The 19,183-nt window shown below is 42.1% G+C and overlaps 1 protein-coding gene across 6 annotated transcripts in view; it reads left to right on the top strand.

The window, feature by feature from the left end:
* The window catches only part of DNM3 (dynamin 3), a 298,280-nt gene that overhangs the window by 29,125 nt on the left and 249,972 nt on the right, over positions 1-19,183 (top strand). For all 6 annotated transcript variants that reach the window (XR_013636160.1, XM_073356327.1, XM_078854046.1 and 3 more), the window contains exon 2: positions 7,281-7,354. Coding sequence is in view for 5 of the 6 variants with exons in the window: in XM_073356327.1 (XP_073212428.1) it covers positions 7,281-7,354 (74 nt within the window). In the remaining variant the exon portion in view is untranslated. The remainder of the gene's footprint in view (positions 1-7,280; positions 7,355-19,183) is intronic.

The following is a 19,183-nucleotide window of genomic DNA, read 5'->3' as shown; positions in this document are numbered from 1 at the left end:
GCCATTTAAAGAAATCAGAATCTAATGCATATCTAGCTAGATTACTTACGAAGTTCTAAGACTCCATTCCTGTTCTGTCCCCAGCAAAAGCATCACACAAGCAGAGAGAGAGGCTTTGTTTCTCCCTCCCCCCAGCTTTTGAAAGTATCTTGTCTCCTCATTGGTCATTTTGGTCAGGTGCCAGCGTGGTTATCCTAGCTTCTTAACCCTATACAGGTGAAAAATCGCCAGGAGGGATTTTAAAAGGGTTTACCCTTCCCTTTATATTTGACATCCATAAGGCCAGGATTTCCGCTCGGGAGTTGCAGATCATGCTTTCTAGAGCAGGGATTCTCAAACTGGGGGTTGGGACCCCTGAGGGGGTCACGAGGTTATTACAGGGGGGTCACGAGCTGTCAGCCTCCACCCCAAATCCCACTTTGCCTCCAGCATTTATAATGGTGTTAAATATATTAAGTGTTTTTCATTTATAAGGGGGGTCGCACTCAGAGGCTTGGTATGTGAAGGGGGTCACCAGTATAAAAAGTTGAGAACTACTAGGGTTATGGCTGCAGCTCTTGGAAGAGGCATTGGATGCTAAATGTTTCCTTAAGAGCAGCACCTTTCTCAGTTGGAGGCTAGAGTACTGTGTAAATGTCTAACTTCTGCTTCAAGAAGGGCTTCCAAGGTGAAATCCTTGCATGTGCATGTTTCTGCAATCTATAATTCACAGTCTGTTCAGGGAAGAAACACTGGTTCCTCATCCTCTCTGTGAAGACTGTTAAGTTTCCCACTTCTGTAGTGAGCCAAGCACAGAAGAAGTTGTAAACAGACACTTGAGTGTGAACATCTATTATCACAAAACCCCTGAGGCAAGGAGAGAGAACTCTCAGGCTATGAGGAACAAATTCCAGCCTACATGCACAAGGCGTGGAAAAAGTAATATCCTGTGAGATGATGCATGTTCTGCCAGAGTACATGATGTAATAAATGCACAAAATATGGAAATTTGTAGCTGTTTGCTGCACCAAAGCAGTCAGGGAATTGACCTTTGTTTCAGACAATCAAGCACTGACTCCACAAACTCCACATCCGGCAGATGTAGAAGATGACTCCAAATTGACCACAGCCTGTTATTGCAACTAGTGGACAGCTAGATTCATAGATACTAAGGTCAGAAGGGACCATTATGATCTTCTAGTCCGACCTCCTGCACAATGCAGGCCACAGAATCTCACCCACCTACTCCTGCGAAAAACCTCTCACCTATGTCTGACCTATTGAAGTCCTCAAATCGTGGTTTAAAGACTTCAAGGAGCAGAGAATCCTCCAGCAAGTGACCCGTGACCCATGCTACAGAGGAAGGCGATAAACCTCCAGGGCCTCTTGCAATCTGCCCTGGAGGAAAATTCCTTCCCGACCCCAAATATGGCGATCAGCTAAACCCTGAGCATATGGGCAAGATTTACCAGCCAGATACCCAGGAAAGAATTTTCTGTAGTAACTCAGATCCCACCCCATCTAACATCCCATCAGGCGTATTTACTATGAATATTTAAAGATCAATTAATCACCAAAATCATGTTATCCCATCATACCATCTCCTCCATAAACTTATCGACTTTAATCTTAAAGCCAGATAGATGTTTTGCCCCCACTGTTTCCCTTCCAAAACTTCACTCCTCTGTTGGTTAGAACCTTTGTCTAATTTCAAGTCTAAACTTCCCAATGACCAGTTTATGTCCATTTGTTCTTGTGTCCACATTGGTACGGAGCTTAAATAATTTCTCTCCCTCTCCGGTATTTATTCCTCTGATATATTTATAGAGAGCAATCATGTCTCCCCTCAACCTTCTTTTAGTTAGGCTAAACAAGCCAAGCTCCTTGAGTCTCCTTTCATAAGACAAGTTTTCCATTCCTCGGATCATCCTAGTAGCCCTTCTCTGTACCTGTTCTAGTTTGAATTCATCCTTCTTAAACATGGGAGACCAGAACTGCACACAGTATTCCAGGTGAGGTCTCACCAGTGCCTTGTATAACAGTAGTAAAACCTCCTTATCTCTACTGGAAATACCTCGCCTGATGCATCCCAAGACCACATTAGCTTTTCTCACGGCCATATCACATTGACGGCTCATAGTCATCCTATGATCAACCAATACTCCAAGGTCCTTCTCCTCCTCCGTTACTTCTAATTGATGCGTCCCCAGCTTATAACTAAAATTCTTGTTATTAATCCCTAAATGCATAACGTTACGCTTCTCACTATTAAATTTCATCCTATTACTATTACTCCAGTTTACAAGGTCATCCAGATCCTCCTGTATGATATCCTGGTCCTTCTCTAAATTGGCAATGCCTCCCAGCTTTGTATCATCCGCAAACTTTATTAGCACACTCCCACTTTTTGTGCAGAGGTCAGTAATAAAAAGATTGGTCCCAAAACTGATCCTTGAGGAACTCCACTGGTAACCTCCCTCCAGCCTGACAGTTCACCTTTCAGTAGGACCCATTGTAGTCTCCCCTTTAACCAATTCCTTATCCACCTTTCAATTTTCATAATGATCCCCATCTTTTCCAATTTAACTAATAATTCCGCATGTGGCACGGTATCAAACGCCTTATGGGGAATTATTAGTTAAATTGGAAAAGATGACCGAGTTGTTACGTGTTTGGGTTGTGTAATTAGAAAACCAGTATGATTCAGAAACACTTAGCTGACTGATACATACTGAACTTCAAAGATACACCATCAGGCTAAGTTTTGTGAATGGTAGGAATGTAGATCCTAAAGGGGAAGATCTAATGGAATGCTAAATCATATTATATTGTTCCGCCACTAGGTGGCACTGTGTAAAATACCTTATTTAAACTAACCTCAGCCCCACTGGCAGCACATTAAATGATCTTCTTATGAGCACATCTGGAGAGTATCTTGCTCAGAAGTAGGGTTACCAGATAGCAAATGTGAAAAATCAGGATGTGGTTGGGAGGTAATAGGTGCCTATATAATAAAAAGCCCCAAATATCAGGACTGTCCCTTTAAAATTGAGACATCTGGTCACCCTTCCCTACTCAGAAGTAAGTGCTGTAGTTAATCTATATCTGCTACAAGAGCATGGCAAGAACAGAAGTCCCTGAGCATCTATCTCCCCACCATCCTCTTTATCGTTTTTTCCTTGTCAGGTGGTGAATTTGTCTTCCCTTAGAATTTTTGTTCCTAAAGTTTAATTCAGAATGTCACATGAATATACTCATTATTTTACTGAGAATTGTTTACTTAGCAACAAAGAAAATTCCTTTCCCTTGATGTAAAAAAAGCTCGGAAGTTGTATCTCTTTCATTCACACAACATTTGGAAGTCCAAAGAACTCCTTGTTTTGAAGGCTGCAGTAGGGGAAAGACATTAGCATTATATTCTGTTGTCCTATTATGAAGCCAAGAAGCTTAAATCCTAAACTTGTAAAGTGTCTTTCTTGTGGTTGTGAGGATAACTTTCAATTCTGCTACATCACAGTGGGTCCACTTTACCACAGCATATAGGTCTGGGCTGAGGTGTGTTATCTGTTTTACATTGTTGCCACCTAATTTTTGGCATATTCTGGGGAGCTATGCTGATCTTTCGCTGTATGGAGAGGTCCAGTGGTTAGGGGCTAGCCTGGGACTCGGGAGACCCAGACTCAATAGCCTGCTATTTCTACCTATAGCCTGTGCTATACAGGAGGTCAGACCAGATAATCACAATGGTCCTTTCTGTCCTTAGAATCTGTTTGTCTGGTTGGTGTTCCAAGCTCCCCTGTAGGTATCCTCTCTGGGATACCAGTGCTTGCTATGTACACTGCCTACACGCTGTACAGAGGATGATAGAGGTAATTCTTTTGGTTTGTAGTCCTCTCCCCTCCTATTGCTTTGAGATTGTATTTTCTCTTTGTTCTGCGAGATGATGTTAAATCCTGTTTTTCTGATACGTGGAGTGATAATACTATGTGAAAATGCTATATCTGCAAATGATGAGAGAGGAGAAGACTACAACAAACAATTACCAAAGAATAAAGTTCTTAGTGCATTTTCTTTAGGATGGCCTTCAACCAGGCCTAGCTACTTCTACTCTAAGTGGTCAGATGTCTTCTCTACCCCATTCTTTTAGTTATGCCAAACTACAGCATAGCTTCACATACTGATCAAAAGTTTCAGGGAATCACTATCTTCAAATCTATTGATGTCCTCCGTTTCTAGATGGCACTAGCCTTCTTTACGCTCTACCAGAGGAACCTGTTGAATTTTGATTCAATCCTGTGGTATTTCTTCTCTGTAAAGGGACCATTTCTTAGTAACAATTCAACCAGATGGGTGTCGAAATTAGTAAACCTCTCTGTGGAAAGAGCTGTACTGCATCTTCCTTTTAGATTTTGGACTTTTGCAGACTTTATCCCAAAGTGTCGCACATTCTTTCACAGAAATCTGAATACGATACCTTGCTATTGACCTTCCCCAAAAGTGAGAGAAAGTATGTCACAAGTTAGACACATACAGAAATTTATCTGGAAATCCAATTTCCTTTTTGTAGCACCTCTTTTGAGAAGCAGAGGAAAAAAAGGCACATAAAGATGCTATTTTCTGATGGATATGAAACTGGATATTAGTCTTACAAAGCACAAGGTCTTTGAGCCAATTAGAACAGGGGTTCTCAACCTTTTTCTTTCTGAGGCCCCTCCAACATGCTTTAAAAACTCCACAGCCCATCTGTGCCACAACAACTGCTTTTCTGCATATAAAAGCTATGGCTGGCATTAAGGGGTAGGAAGCAGGGCAGTTGCCCTGGGGCCCACGCCACAAGGGGCACCGCAAAACTAAGTTGCTCAAGCTTCAGCCCTAGTTACTAGAACTCAGGGCCCTAGGCTGCAGTCCTGCATGGTGGGGCTTCAGCTTTCTGCCCTGGGTCCTAGCGAGTCTAACACCCGCCATGCTTGGTGGACCCCCTGAGACCAGCTCACAGCCTCCCGGGGGCCCCGGACCCCTGGCTGAGAACCACTGCACTAGAACATATTTACTTAGATCAGTTTCTGTCACCTTGAGACAAGCTTTTGAGCTACACTGATTTTTGTAAACAGTTATTGTCTAAGGTATTATATAACTAATCACTGCAGCTTTTAAAAGATCAGTGATATCTATGTATTAATGTGCTGCCTTCATAGGCACCGACTTCCCCTCTTTCCTGTGGGTGCTCGACCCCTCTTTGCTCCCAGGTCCCGCCCCACTCCACCCCTTCCATGAGGCCCCACCCCGGCCCACCTCTTCCCACCCCTGTCACGCCCCCATTCCAACTCCTTCCCCAAATCCCCACCCCAGCCCTGCCTCTTTCCACTTCCTCCCTTGAGTGCCCCACGTTCCCGCTCCTCACCCTCCCTCCCGGAGTGTGCTAAAGCTGCCAAACAGCTGTTTGGCGGCAGCTGGGCAGGAAGCACTGGGAGGTAGGCGGAGGAGCAGGGATGTGGGGCGCTCATGGGAGGAGGAGGTGGGGCAGGGGGGTTGAGGGGAGCATGGCTGCCGGTGGGTGCAGATCACCCACTAATTTTTTTCCTTGGGTGCTCCAGCCCCAGAGCACCCATGGAGTCAGCGCCTATGGCTGCATTTGTATTGAATTACCCTGTTTTTTATTAAATTAAGGGAAAATTAAACATCTAATTGACTCTGCTTTTGCCTGCAGGGTATACATTTGGCTAGGGAATCCAATGAACTGGTGTTTTTTGACTGTGGTGTCTTTTTATTTGAGTGTGCAGACATTCATTTGCACAGCCTATTCTAATAGGCATACACATGAAGATGGGTCTCCAGTACTTGCATTTTAACTAGAGATGGATATTATCTTTGTTTATGTAAGCATTTCCCAGAGGTGGAGTGTGAGGGACTAGCCAGAGAGGTGTAATGGAGCTGCCAACAGGCTGTTTAATTGTTCTTAAAAGTCACAACTTTAATTAAAAAAAAAAAAGTTAGGGCCTATCACAACAAGTAAATGCTATCAGATAAGGGGAAAAAACCTTCAGAATGTGTCTCAAGTGTAAATGATACAACAATGTTGGGCTGTGTTTGCAGAGAGCCTGAAACAATAACACTGAGATGTGACCTACCCCATTCGTTTCGGTGGATTCTAACTCCGATGCCAAAGTGACACTTCAGATCAGCATTTCCCAGAGATCCTAACTGCAGGGATGTAAAGTGAATGCTGTCTCAGTTGTGAGCATAGTATTGCTACAATAAGCCACAGGAGGGACTCTAACTTGTAAGGAATTGGTACTATGTATATTGACAGGTTTCAGAGCAGCAGCCGTGTTGGTCTGTGTACGCAAAAAGAAAAGGAGTACTTGTGGCACCTTAGAGACTAACAAATTTGTTTGAGCATAATCTTTTGTGTGCTACAGCTCACTTCATCGGATGCATGCTGTAGCTCACAAAAGCTTATGCTCAAGTAAATTTGTTAGTCTCTAAGGGGCCACAAGAACTCCTTTTCTTTTTACTCCGTATATTGTTGCACATGTACCAACAAACGTTTCCATCAAGAGGATATCACATGAGATGGACTTGGCACAGTAAGGCTGCTCCTGCCAGTTTAAGGCAAAAGAACTTCTGTGGTGCCATTCTTTTCCCTTCTTAAGAGGGACTCCTCTTGCTGAGTTGAAAATTCATTGTGCCAGCTGAACCTTGAGAGTGCCAATGTGTCTGGCACTTTAATGGGCACTTCCTCCTCGAATGTCTCGGCTGCAATTGAGAAGGTTTAAAGATGCCCAATCTTTCTGTTCATTAAGGGGTAGGTTGTTTTTTTTTTAAAGTGAAAGTTGTGGTATACTGAAAACTGTGTTCAAATTACAAGCTATCCCTATCAGATTTTTAAGGGGCTTCATGGTCCTGCTTGCAGGCTATTGGGCTCTCTAGGGAAGTATGTGATTGGGGCATGAAGCAGTCAGTCTGCAAAGAGCCAGCCTAGAGCAAGGTGGGGGTGAGCTGTGCTGCTCTGCCGTAGGAAGCTGTCTGCTCTATGTCTGTCTGGTTTTGGCTCTCTTGTGTTGGGGTTCTTGATTCTAAGAAATAAAGTCAATGTTATGTTGCAACATTCCAGAAAGAGTATTTAATTTTTAATCTAACTTCTCTGTGTGTGCCTGCTGTGGATGTAACAATGGTGAAACATCTTTTTTTTTGTTTTTGTTTTTTGTAAAAAGAATGATCCATATTGGTAAAAATTCCATTGTCCGACTTCCTCAGTTGTGATCCCATTCCCCTTATTTACATTCTGATTTTTCTTGTAGGGATTTCCTTCCTCGAGGATCTGGAATTGTAACAAGGCGACCATTGGTTCTACAGCTTGTCACTGCCAAAACAGGTAATTTACCTGATGTATATCCCTCTTATATAGTTCAGCATCAAAGTATTTTTACTTGAATTTTTTTTTTAAGTGTTATAAGCCTGTCAGTGTGAGGGTTTACACCAGTCTTTTGAGTTGGAAACAGACTATTCAAAGCAGAGTTTGCCATGGGGAAGAAAGGTCCCAACACTGCAAACACACACGTGCATGGTCCCATTGAGCTCATGGTCCCATCTGGGCCATAGTCTGTAATAATTTTGGATAAACTTAAGAGCATGACATATTTCCAAGTAGCTAGTGGTTGCTTTTAATGGCTAAATGTGAAAAGTAGGAAAAAAAAGTAATATGTATTAGTTATTTTAGAGAAAAAGAATTATCTTTAAATGTTAGATTAGATATGTTTTTTCTTAGTAACCCATAAAATTAGGTTTAACAAAATAAAATATAACTAAAATGGACATACAGGGACTTCAGTTTTGCTCTCCAGGGCAGTCAGTGGTGTTTGCAAACAGCCTGTTTTCTCTGGTAACTTTTCCATGTCATGAGTTCTGGAAATTTCTGGAGAAGGGCAAAGTTGGCAGTAATAGAATTTCCTGAATCAAAAAAATTATCTGACCAAAAATTATACTTTAGCTTGGACACAGTATTGTGTATGCAAAACTGACCGTATTTGTCAGCATTCGTTAACTTATGCTTATCTAAATGGACTTTCATCTGCCATTGTGCTGTCCAATCTCCCACTGTGTTTAAAATCATCTGGAATTTCTCATAATCCCACTGGTTTTTAATAGCCAAACACAGTGTGTTCAGTAAACTTCACTAGCTTGCTCTTGACTTAAGCTATAAATTGCTAAAATATGGTAAATAAAAACAAAAACTACGTTAAGAATGTTCAGGTGGCAAAGGCAAGCACTCAGAAGTTAAGAAATGCTAGAATTAAAGTTGATATAACCTTAATTTAGTTTGCTTGTGTGAATGCATTATTACAGAGTCTTGAATTACTTGATCAGATACTACCTTTCCACAGGATCCCTGCTTCATTCAGTGAATGGGGGGTTGTTCAAATATTTTTTTATCTCTCTTGTTCATTGTGTAGTCTGTGCTGAGTGCAAAATTAAGTTCCTCAGTGGTGTGCTTCATAAACGTTGATGAGTTTATCTGCACAACACCATTGGGGTATTGGGTGATTTTATTATCCCCAATTTACAGAAAGGAAAATGTAAACAAATAAGATTGTGCAATTGTATCATCCCTACCATAATCGTCAGCAGGGTTTGAGCCACAAATGTTCAGCTTTGTAGCAGACTTCTACCACTTGTGCTATAGGACAACTAGATACAGTATCTGGTAGCTGAAAAGAGGTGGAGGAAATGGGCCATGTGCAGGATGCTTGGGTGGAGGCCAGCCCAGCATGCTTTAGAGAAAAATTGAGGAATCTACCTGTGCCCCCTAGCCAATCCTTCATATTCCTTGAGTGGGGCATGCCCCTGCCTTTTGGGAAATGCTAGCCTATTGATAATTGTTCATTGTTATACAATAAAACTTTGCTCCTTTTTCGCTTTTTTTTCTTTTTTAAGAAACTTGAAGTAAATTGGATCCCCTGGGTCACCTTTATCCATTTCCCCAATTTAAAAAATAAAGAACCCACAGCTGTAGCAGGTTAGAGAAGCACCATTTTCTCTGACAGGAGCAGTGCAGGACTGATGTTATCCAGTTTATACTTACCTGACTGTTGGAAAATATAATTAAAGATAGACTAGTACAACAGTTTCCCTAGTACCATGAAGAGACTCTCCAACCTGTAATCCTAGAATCTTTCCTGGCTTCTTTTCTATTAAAGTGGAATACACTTTAAAAAAAAAAAAAAACTACAATGGGATGGTGCCATAGTTCTTGGGATACCCAGGACTGGGAGTCCTCTTGTTACCCCCCACAGCCCCTCGGAGGCTTGCTTGTGTTTATCTGGGTGTTAGTTTCCCTTACACCACCAGTCTGTTAGCCACTCAAGCAGTCTGCAAGCCCTTACTTTGTCTTGCAGTTTAACAGTAGGTGCATCCCAGTCCTGACCCCCTTCAAAGTATCCCCTGTAGTGTCCAGTCCCGTCCCTTATCCACTGAACACTCACAGAAATACCACATCTGCTGTCCCCAAGGGAATAGCATGCACACCAGCTTGTATGATTCAACTCAGGATCATCACCTAGCTTAATACCACAGCATTGAGATATATTTACAGGGAAAACTACAATAAGTTGATTGTCAAAGATTCAAGAGACAGTCAGTAAGGATAACTGGTTAGATAGAAAACAGGTTAGATATAAAACAAAATCAGAACATGCTTTCTAGAGGCTAAACTTAATTTAACAGGCTAATCTTCTGTCTAAAGTAGTTTCTTACCCCAGAGTCCTTTGCAACATTTGAAACCCAGGTTGGTTGAGATTCTGTTTTCGTGAATGTAAACATGCTGCCAGTTTTCTTCCTAGGTGCAGAATGGTGGGATGTCTTTGTTCCCCATGTACATAGTCCAGCCAACGTTTCAAGTCTATTGCAAGATAAGGCTCTCTTCCCTCATTGTGTGCTCTTCCTGGTTGATTTCATAGCTCTCTGACTGTATGCAAATGTGCCTCCATTGTCTTAGCTTACAACACTTAATTTACATGCCAACAGAGAGACCGGCAAATAAACATCTTTTATTTGACAGGAAACATGTTTCTCTACTTCTGCTGTAACACAGAATCAAGAACATATTTTCATAGAAAATTCATTACACAGTATCTGTTCATACATTTCAGCAATGACATTAATGGCCATTGTGACCCTGGCTTTCATTTAAGACCTCACATGGGATTCTTTGGTGAAACAGAATGTACATGCTAGTATCAGGATATTCTTGTAAGTGCCTTGCCAGCTGGGTCACAGGTGAGGGAAACCTTTCTTAATATTATCAGGGGGAAGGAGACTACATGTGTGAGTGTAAGAGGGTATTAGCAACTCCTACTGAGTTGTGAAGTCGGGGGGCTTCTCAGGTGTGAAGGGTTGGTAGATGGTGCTAAGGGCTAGGGATGGTATTGGACTAGGGGCAGATGGCAAAAGAGGTTGAGGGTTTGGCAGCTCAGGTGTTGTTGCACACTAGAGCTGCTTGCAAACTTTGGGAACTGGGGACATATTGTGGAAGGGCACAGGAGGATATGGCCACTGCGGGGTGTCCTAGCCATTGGTATAGGATGGTCTGGCGTTTGTGTGGGGGTGGGATGGATCTTGTGTGTTGGCTTGAAAGGCAGTGGGCTAGGTGTTTTAAAATGAAATACTTCAATAATGAAAAGATATAGCCAGTGGAAGATTTACTTTTAAGTGGGTTTTTCTATGCTTCATCTTTAAAGCAGTCTTGGCAATTACCTGGATATATTGTAGTGATCCACTGTGGTCTTGCTGTTTAGTCAGATTGATAGTTTTATGGTGGGAACAGAGGTTAGTTCAAGTATTGCTCGTATATCACATCTTATGCCTCTAGTACTCCCATAGTTGTATAAATCCTGTATTCTCTTACAGCCCCACGTATGAAGAAAAAGCCTTTCATTAAACATTGTGAGTGACATGAGCCCTTAAGCAGCTGGCACTTTCTCTTGACCAAGTCTGATGATGTCAGCAATATCTGGTGGTGGTTTGTCAGGAGAAGTAAAAATCTGGATGTCATGGGTGATCTTGTAATTGAAAGGAAAGTTCTGCTAGAATTGTTCTGATTTATGAGGCTCGTATTAGGGCTGCCCAGCTGGTTTTGAACTATAGTTGCAAACAAAGTGTGCTGCATTTGTAAATATATTCTATACTATGCCAGCTTCTCCAAAACAATAACATCTTGTAAATATCCGGAGACCCATCAAATGCTCTGTGCTGGCCACAAGAGAGATTTAATATTCATTGCATGTATAGCATATGGACTCTTGAGAGACTATAGATAAGGTCAAACGCATTACTCTCAAGCCAAGTCAACAGCTCATGGTTTAAGTGAAGTGCGTTGCCTTTTTCAAGCATTGCTTAAAAGTTGTATCAAATGGACATGCACAGCCTTTGTTCTGTAGTCAGCAGAATGAGACAACCTATTCTTTACTTAGCTTTGGTTACCATTATTCGTAATGAAAATGAGAGAATAGGGTCCCCTTACTACATTATGAATGCATGCTGAACAATGCTTTTGTGTCCTATCTTTGGAAGCTGTGGTCTCATTGTACTGTGAGTGAGACTTTATATTTAGTGGTGAATATTTTGATATGTATTATGGTGGCCACCATTATTACAGGCTTCTTTGAGCATTGCCTGCACTGGTCCCTACACTGGATGATGTGTGCACTTCAGCGCACAAGCCCAGGATTCTCTGGGTAAATGTCCATTGGGCTGTGTGTACAACCTACTTGTTGGAGCACAGGGACAGTTCTTTCTGACTGCCGCATAGATTGAAACTTGGTGGTTTTGTATTGCTACCCCTGTTCGTCCATTACAGAAACCTTTGTCTCTTCAAGACTTCTGCTCCCAGATGTAGTGATGGCTCTTCAGAGCCTAGAAAGACGAGGCACAAATGGTACCATGAGAATATCTGACCCAGGGCCAGGACAGCTCTGAGTATCAGGAATGTTTTCTGTGCCAGGGACCCTTGGGAGCTTAGCTTTCAGGTGTGTCAGTGCCTTTGCACTGGGTCTATTGTTTTAATTTCCTTCATTGGTGTGTACTTGTTGAGTTCTGTAGTGTCGTGAGGAAGTCTTGGTATGGATGGAGGGTTGGTTACTAACTGTTCCAGTTCCTCCTTTATCACCTGTGCATTTGGCCCTTTCTTCCTATTCTTCTGTGGTTCTGGTCTGCTCAAAAGAGATGGGGCATTGTCTTTTTCACAGGACAGGTCCTTGTGTTTTGGTCCAAGCAATGGTGTGCTGTCCAGGGTCTGGTCTGCTATTGCTTTTGCCAAAGCTCTGCTCCAATACTTTTTTAGAAGTATCTATTAGACCCCACACATTGGTTTATAATGACCACAGATGGCAGTCTTTGGATAGTTTAGGGTGCAGAATGATCTAGAATGTTCCTAGAATGAAATGGTCTTCTCTAGAGCATATAATTCACACACATGTGTTAGAACTGTGAGGAGGATGCTTTTAGCTTTCAGAAGCTGCTAGACCGAGAGCTCTGTTTCTTCAGGAGAGACAATATATTGGTGGTGGCTTATCCTCATCCCTCAGAATATGTATATGTGGGACGAATCCAATCCCCCATTTCTCTACGTAAAGAGAAGCCTTGCTGTGGAGGTCAGCTGCCTTGAGGGAAATCTGTTTGCCTAGCAGTTGGTCAGTTGGGTGAAAGAAGCCGCCCTTCTTGCAGGGGTTCTCAAAAATGGGGTCGTCAAGGCTGGTGTTAGACTTGCTGGGGCCTAGAGCCAGAGCCAAAGCCTGAGCACCAGTGCCCATGGCTGAAACCAAAGCCCAAGCCCCACCGCCCAGGACTGAAGCTGATTCCTGAGGTCTTCAGCCCTGGGCAGGGGGACTAATGTTACATGCCCCCCACCCAGGGCAGAAGCCCTGGAGCTGCTTTGGCCTCCCTGCCCAGGGCAGCGGGGCTTGGGCTTTGGTCCCCCTTCCTGGGGTCATGTAGCAATTTTTGTTGTCAGAAGAGGGTCATGGTGCAATGAAGTTTGAGAACCGCTGTTCTAGACTCTGGTGTCCAGATGTGGAGAGTTACTCTCCTTAAAACTGACTTTGTCTGCTTTTAATGCCAAATTGCCCTGGTATTTCAGCAGCTACCATAGCCCTCATATGGATGTCCTTGATCTCATAGAATGCTTGTCTCATACTTTTCTATTCCTGGTCTCCTTCCAGGAAGAGATCTACATTCTTTTCCTTTGCTTGTGCTCTTAAAGAGCCTATCTCTTCTGTATCATGGAATATCAGGGTTGGAAGGGACCTCAGGAGATCATCTAGTCCAACCCCCTGCTCAAAGCAGGACTTAGGTAATTAAGTCTCAACACTTAGCATGATCTCAGGCGAAGATCATGGGGCACCCTTTTGGTTTAGTGGTCTGCTATTCCCCTCCCCTCACCACCCCCCCATAGCTGCATATCTGGAGTTCCATTTTAGGCCCATCACTTACACATAGAGTTGGTTTCTTGTCCTTTTGCCAGTTTCTTTGAACCTCTGAACCAGATCTGTGTCCTTGAGCCTGCTGACCCCTGAAGTGTTTTGTAGCCATAGTTTCTGAAAGAAGGGTTAGTGAGCTGCTAGTTTTCTTTTTGATTTTAGTCCTGTCACGTACATGCAGCTTTCTAGTGGCTAGGAAACAAATGAGTTTGAATTTAAACATTCCAAGTAGTAAAGATGAGAAGTGAAATACAGGACCTTCTACATGATATACTTTTAGAAAGACAACTTTTAAAATTTTCCATGAGATACAGTGGTGCTGTAACAATTTTTATAGTGGGGGTGCTGAAGGAGGAAACCATGTATTTGGATTGTTATTACTACTTCAAGCCAGGGGGTGTGGCAGCACCCCTAGTTCCAGCACCTATAATGAGATCTACACTTGGAAGTCTTTTAATGCCAGGTGTCTGGTCTGGCTAAGAAATGAATGAGATCAAATATTGTTTTTATGGGAAGTATATACATATTTTTAAGATGTTGTGGCTGATTACGCATCAGGGGAGGCAGGATGGTTCTGTGGCTAAGGCACAGGACTAAGTGTCATGAGAATTAGGTTGTCTTCCTGGATCTGCCACAGACTTTTTGGGAAACCTTAGGGAAATCACTTTATTTATTTTTGCCTTAGTTTTCCTCTTTTTTGTAAAATTGGGATAATCCTACCTAATTACATGGGTTTCATGGGGTTATACTGTTTGTTGTGCATACAACAAGAACAAACAAACAAAACCCCCACACTGTAGCTTCAGGTTGCTATTGGTCTTCTATTAAACTCATTTGCATTTGTTCTGCTGATAATCCTTATTTAACGTAGGAGGCTAAAATGTTTCAGCTTGGAAAAAATCATTTTTCCAGTTTAATAGATGCAGTCTTAAAGATTAACCTTTACCCAAATAGGAAAATCCTCAAAACCCATTTCCATTCAAGATTCTAAAGTAACAATGACTGGTTATTTGTCATAGATCACATCTTTAAAATTATAAACTACATTTTTTTTCTTGTGATTTAAAGAGCTACGAGGACAATATTCTAATTCATTCCAGTTCTATTACTTAAAGTGCTAAATAAAAGGTAAATCACTGTTCAAGTTCACATGCCACCATAAACTTTGAAAAGAATGCAGATTTTTGGGGGTTGAAATAGATATGAAGTGTATATTTTTGTTTTCATTTATAAGGATTTTAGCTAAAAATTCTTTACTCTGTTTTCTCTGTTGCTGTGCTTTGTTTGCACCAGTGTGAAAACACATTCATTCATAAATAGATTTTAAGGCTAAAAGGGATCTTTAGATCATTTAGTTTGACAACATCCATATGACACAGGCCACAGAATTTCACTCAGTTACCCCTGCATTGAGGCCAATAACTTGAGTTTGACTAAAGCATCTCTTCCAGAGAGACATCCAGTCTTGATCTGAAGACTCCAATAATGGATAAACCAACACTTCTCTTGGTAGCTTGTTCCAGTGGTTAATCATTTTCACTGTTAAAAATTTGTCTTTCATTTCAAGCCGTTGGCTCTTCTTACACTTTTCTTCATTACATTGAAGAGCCCTTTAGTACCTGATATTTTTTTCTTTGTAAAGGTACTTGCACCATAAGCAAGTCACCTTCCATCTTTTTGATAAACCAGACAATTGAGCTCCTTAAGTCTCTTGCTATAAGGCATTTTCACCAGCCCGTGAATAACTTTTATGGCTCTTTTCTGCACTCTCTCCAATTGTTCAGCATCCTTTTTAAAATATGGATGACATATTATGGACAATGTAGTATTCTAGTATTGGTCTTACCAATGCTGTATACAGAAGTAAAATCACCTTCCTACTCCCCACTCACCTGTTTATATATCCAAGGATCACATAGTCCCTGTTTGCCAAAGTATCATGCTGGAAATTCATATTGAGTTGCTTGTCCACTATAAATCCTAAATCCATTCCAGAGTTGCTGCTTTCCAGGACACAGTCCCCCATTCTGTAGATACAGCCAACAATCTTCTAAACATGCATTAGGCTGTATTTGAATAAAATGTGTTTTTCCAGTCTTGGCTTGTGGCAGTTGAAGGTTTATGACACCTGGAGTATGGGATTGTGTCACTGGTTATCTTGACTAACGGACATTGATGGACCTATCCTCCATGAACTTATGTAATTCTTTTTTGACCCCCGGTTATACTTTTGGCCTTTACAATATCCCATGGCAAGGAGTCCCACAGGTTAACTGTGTGTCGTGTGAGGTACTTCCTTATATTTATTTTTAAACCTGCTGCCTATTTCAGTAATAGTTATGCATGCTAATAATTCCAAAATGGAAGTCTGACAAGGGACATCTTCAGAGTAAAAAGCTTTGAGTCTCATCAAACTGATCATATTTTTTTTTTTGATCAATAAGGAAAGGTAAGTTAATTTCAAGTTTTTTGAAGTAAAACTTGCTACACATACACCCATCTTTTATTGCCACCTGGTGGCAAGATAGAGCTTCCTTTAGTTTCTCTCCACAAGCATTTAGCTATTAAAAAAACATGAACTCTGAAAATGTTCTAACATTAATTTTTTTGAATCAGAAGTTGTCTTTGATCTTAAAACAAATGAAGATAAAACCCTTTTAAATGAGCCCAAATGAAAACTTTTTAATATTAAAATGTATTTTCATTGCTGTTTTTCCTCTTGGGTAACTTGAGCTGATGAAACTGGGGAAGTGTTTTGTTACTTAACCTTTCCTGATAATAACAGGGATGTAAAGTTAAGAATTAAACGAATGAGATACGTTAACGAGTTCAGTTTTAGTTAGGGCTTTCTGCTAGTTAATCAACTAGTGCATCAGTCCTGGAGTTTGCAAAGCAGTGGGGCTGCAATGTAATTGTCTTTCATGAAAGATAAATATATAAAACACCTCATCATTATGATGGACTCTCTGCATATTTAGATATGTCGCGGGCTAGCCCAGTGAGCTGCTGGATGGTGTATCAGTTAGATAGCTTTGGGGGGGGTGGGCGAGGGGAAGAAGTACTTTAGATTTTCAAAGACACCTGATAATTACTGAAGAAAGATCCCTCTGGTTCTCGTCAGAAATGGACAACACAGCACCACATCTTTACAAAATTCACCTTGCAATATTGTATCCTGCTGCTCTGTGCAATATAAATCAGGAGTGTAATGGAACCCCCTTTCTGAACCTTTATTGAATATGTACTTGTTGTTTTTTTTTTGTTTTTGTTTTTTTTACTTGGGAAGATTGCATCTATGGCTCAGTGACCCTTCAGGCAGGCACTGTCCGTTAAATAACCTCCTTTGTACAGCTTCAGAATTCCTTTTTCAAGCAGTAGTGCCATTCCATCTGATTTAATCTTACATCCCTCATGTCCAAAGCAAACTTATCTGAAATATATATCAAATTGTAATCATTAGATATAAAAAGAGCAAACAGATATCTATCTTGCAAGGACACAAGCACTTAGAAAATCAGATGTTTATCAACAGTATCTAAAACTACAGTGTCAAGGTGAGTGAGAGTAGCTGTGACTCAGATTTTATATATATATAAAGGCAGGCAAAAACTCTCCATCAGGCATTGGGGCTGACATGATTAGGTCAACAGTCATAACAGGAAGTGGGAAATAAAGCATCCTATGAAATTTGCAGAGCTGCTATTCGGACCTCACTTCACTGATTCCACTTGCTGTTTCTGTGGATACAGCCTTCAGATGGTGGATGTGATCTCTTAAATCCAAAGCCTGCTTTTTTGCATTCATTTCCCTCCTTTTTTTTTTCCCCCACTGCTCCCCAGCACTTTCAGGTCTCCTCCAAATACATTCTTTGTGTGAGTATGAGAGTGACACTTCCTCACCTGTAACTATCTCTTCTCAAAACAAGATGCCATCAGATGCCAAGGACAATCGGTAGCTCCTCCCCGGGAGTCTCTGGCACCTGTTGGCCTGCTGGGGCAGAGGGATGCTGGTTGGTCAGCATACCCCAGCTCCCAGGATTTGGCCCTGCACAGAGGCCATGTGGAACTGTTTATGCTCCGTTCCAGCAGAAGAATGGTTACTCACCAGCTTGCAGCAACAGCAGTTGTCATCCTCCTCAGGATGCAAAGGAAGATGGGTGAGGATTGTGGGGGAGGGGTCCCCATGTGTCGCCAGGTGGCATCATTCCTAACGAAACACAGGCAGGAGACAGGACCACTTATGCAGGATCAGCTTGCCCACTCAGGAATCATCTGACTAAAGGGGTTAAAGAAAAGATTTGGAAAGGGGAATTTGTGGATTTATTGACCTTGGGGGAAAAAGCAAGCTGAGGGAGGGGACAAAAAGCACAAACGAGGAAGGACAAACCCCGCAGACTGAAGGTGCCAAACTCTTGAGAACTGGTGCACAGCCTTTTGCATTTATGCCTGTACAATTTGTGACAGGAGCCCCAAGAGCTGAATTTCCTTGTTTTAAGTAGCAGGACTTAATAGTGAGGACTCATGCCATATATGTGGGGGTGGCATGGTAAGGTATGACAGAGAATTTAGGCAGAAGAGCCTGATTTATTCTGAGGTAAAGTAGACATGACCTTTGGCTGGAATGTGATTCTTTACTGCCCCGCACAGCTGGCATTCATGGACAGCAGGTTGCCAGTGCCAAAATCTCAGCTTCAAAATGCATATGTAAAAGCCTACATGTGCTGTATGTTTAATGATGGGAAATGTTTAACTTCCCAAGGCAGGTACAAACACTGCTGTAGGAGGTGCAAGGGTCAGGTGTGTTCAGTGAGATATTTGTTATGTGATGCTGGGGTAGCCATGGTTCAGGAGTGTGGTTCTGGGGCGCTGCTGGAAGAATGTGATATCAACTCTGCATTCCAGTTGCTTCCAGTGTATCCCAGGGACTTTAACCTGCTTGGGTTTCAGTTTTAGGGCCAGTACTGTTTTGATAAAGCTATGCCCAGGAGATGTTCGGTGTCGTTTGCTGCTTTTGAAGGATTCGGCTCCAGGCTGGAGTGGGGCATTTGTGTGTGAGAATGGCCTGCCTCACGCGGTGCACTATCACAACGATTTTTGATTTGCAGGAGGGTTATGGACAGGCTACAGTGGGCACATGCTTCAGGTATTTCAGAACCTAGCTAAGAACCTTGGGGTCCCCTCTGCTAAGGAAAAAACAGAGGGCCCTACCCAAAGTGTAATGTACCTGGGCATCTAACTGGACAGTTTGGGTGTCTCTAGGTTCCCTACAGACAAGTTAGAATCGATTAGGGCACTGATATGAGCTCTCAAAGGAGCAAAGACAATTACTCTGAGGGAACTACAGGTGGTCCTGGGGCTCCTAAACTTTGAACGCTGGTTGGTGTCTCCCAGTTGGGCATTTTGTGCTCATCTGGTGTTGGCCTTCTCTGGAGTGCAAAAACCCCAAGGGGAATGAAAGAAGACTTAGAAGTGGGAAATATTCCTGGAAGAGTTTAATGGGTTTTCAATATGGTGGTCGGCCTGGTGGCTCAAAACTGAGCTGTAGGTAGTCAGGTGCCTCAGGAGACATAGGTTTTGGGGATTACTTTCAAGGATATGAGCGTGCACAGAGGTGGCCAGAAAGCTCTATGGTGCAGGGTATTACAGGGGACATCACCTTCCTTGAGTTTTTTTCTATACTGGTGGCAGTCACTGTTTGGGGAGCAAACTTTCAGAACAAAAAAAGTTGGTTTC

The sequence above is a fragment of the Lepidochelys kempii genome, chromosome 8 (genome assembly GCF_965140285.1).
Source record: "Lepidochelys kempii isolate rLepKem1 chromosome 8, rLepKem1.hap1, whole genome shotgun sequence".
Lineage (NCBI taxonomy): Eukaryota > Metazoa > Chordata > Testudines > Cheloniidae > Lepidochelys > Lepidochelys kempii.
The sequence above is the reverse complement of the archived record's forward strand: the minus strand, read 5'-3'. Positions and strand labels throughout refer to the sequence as shown.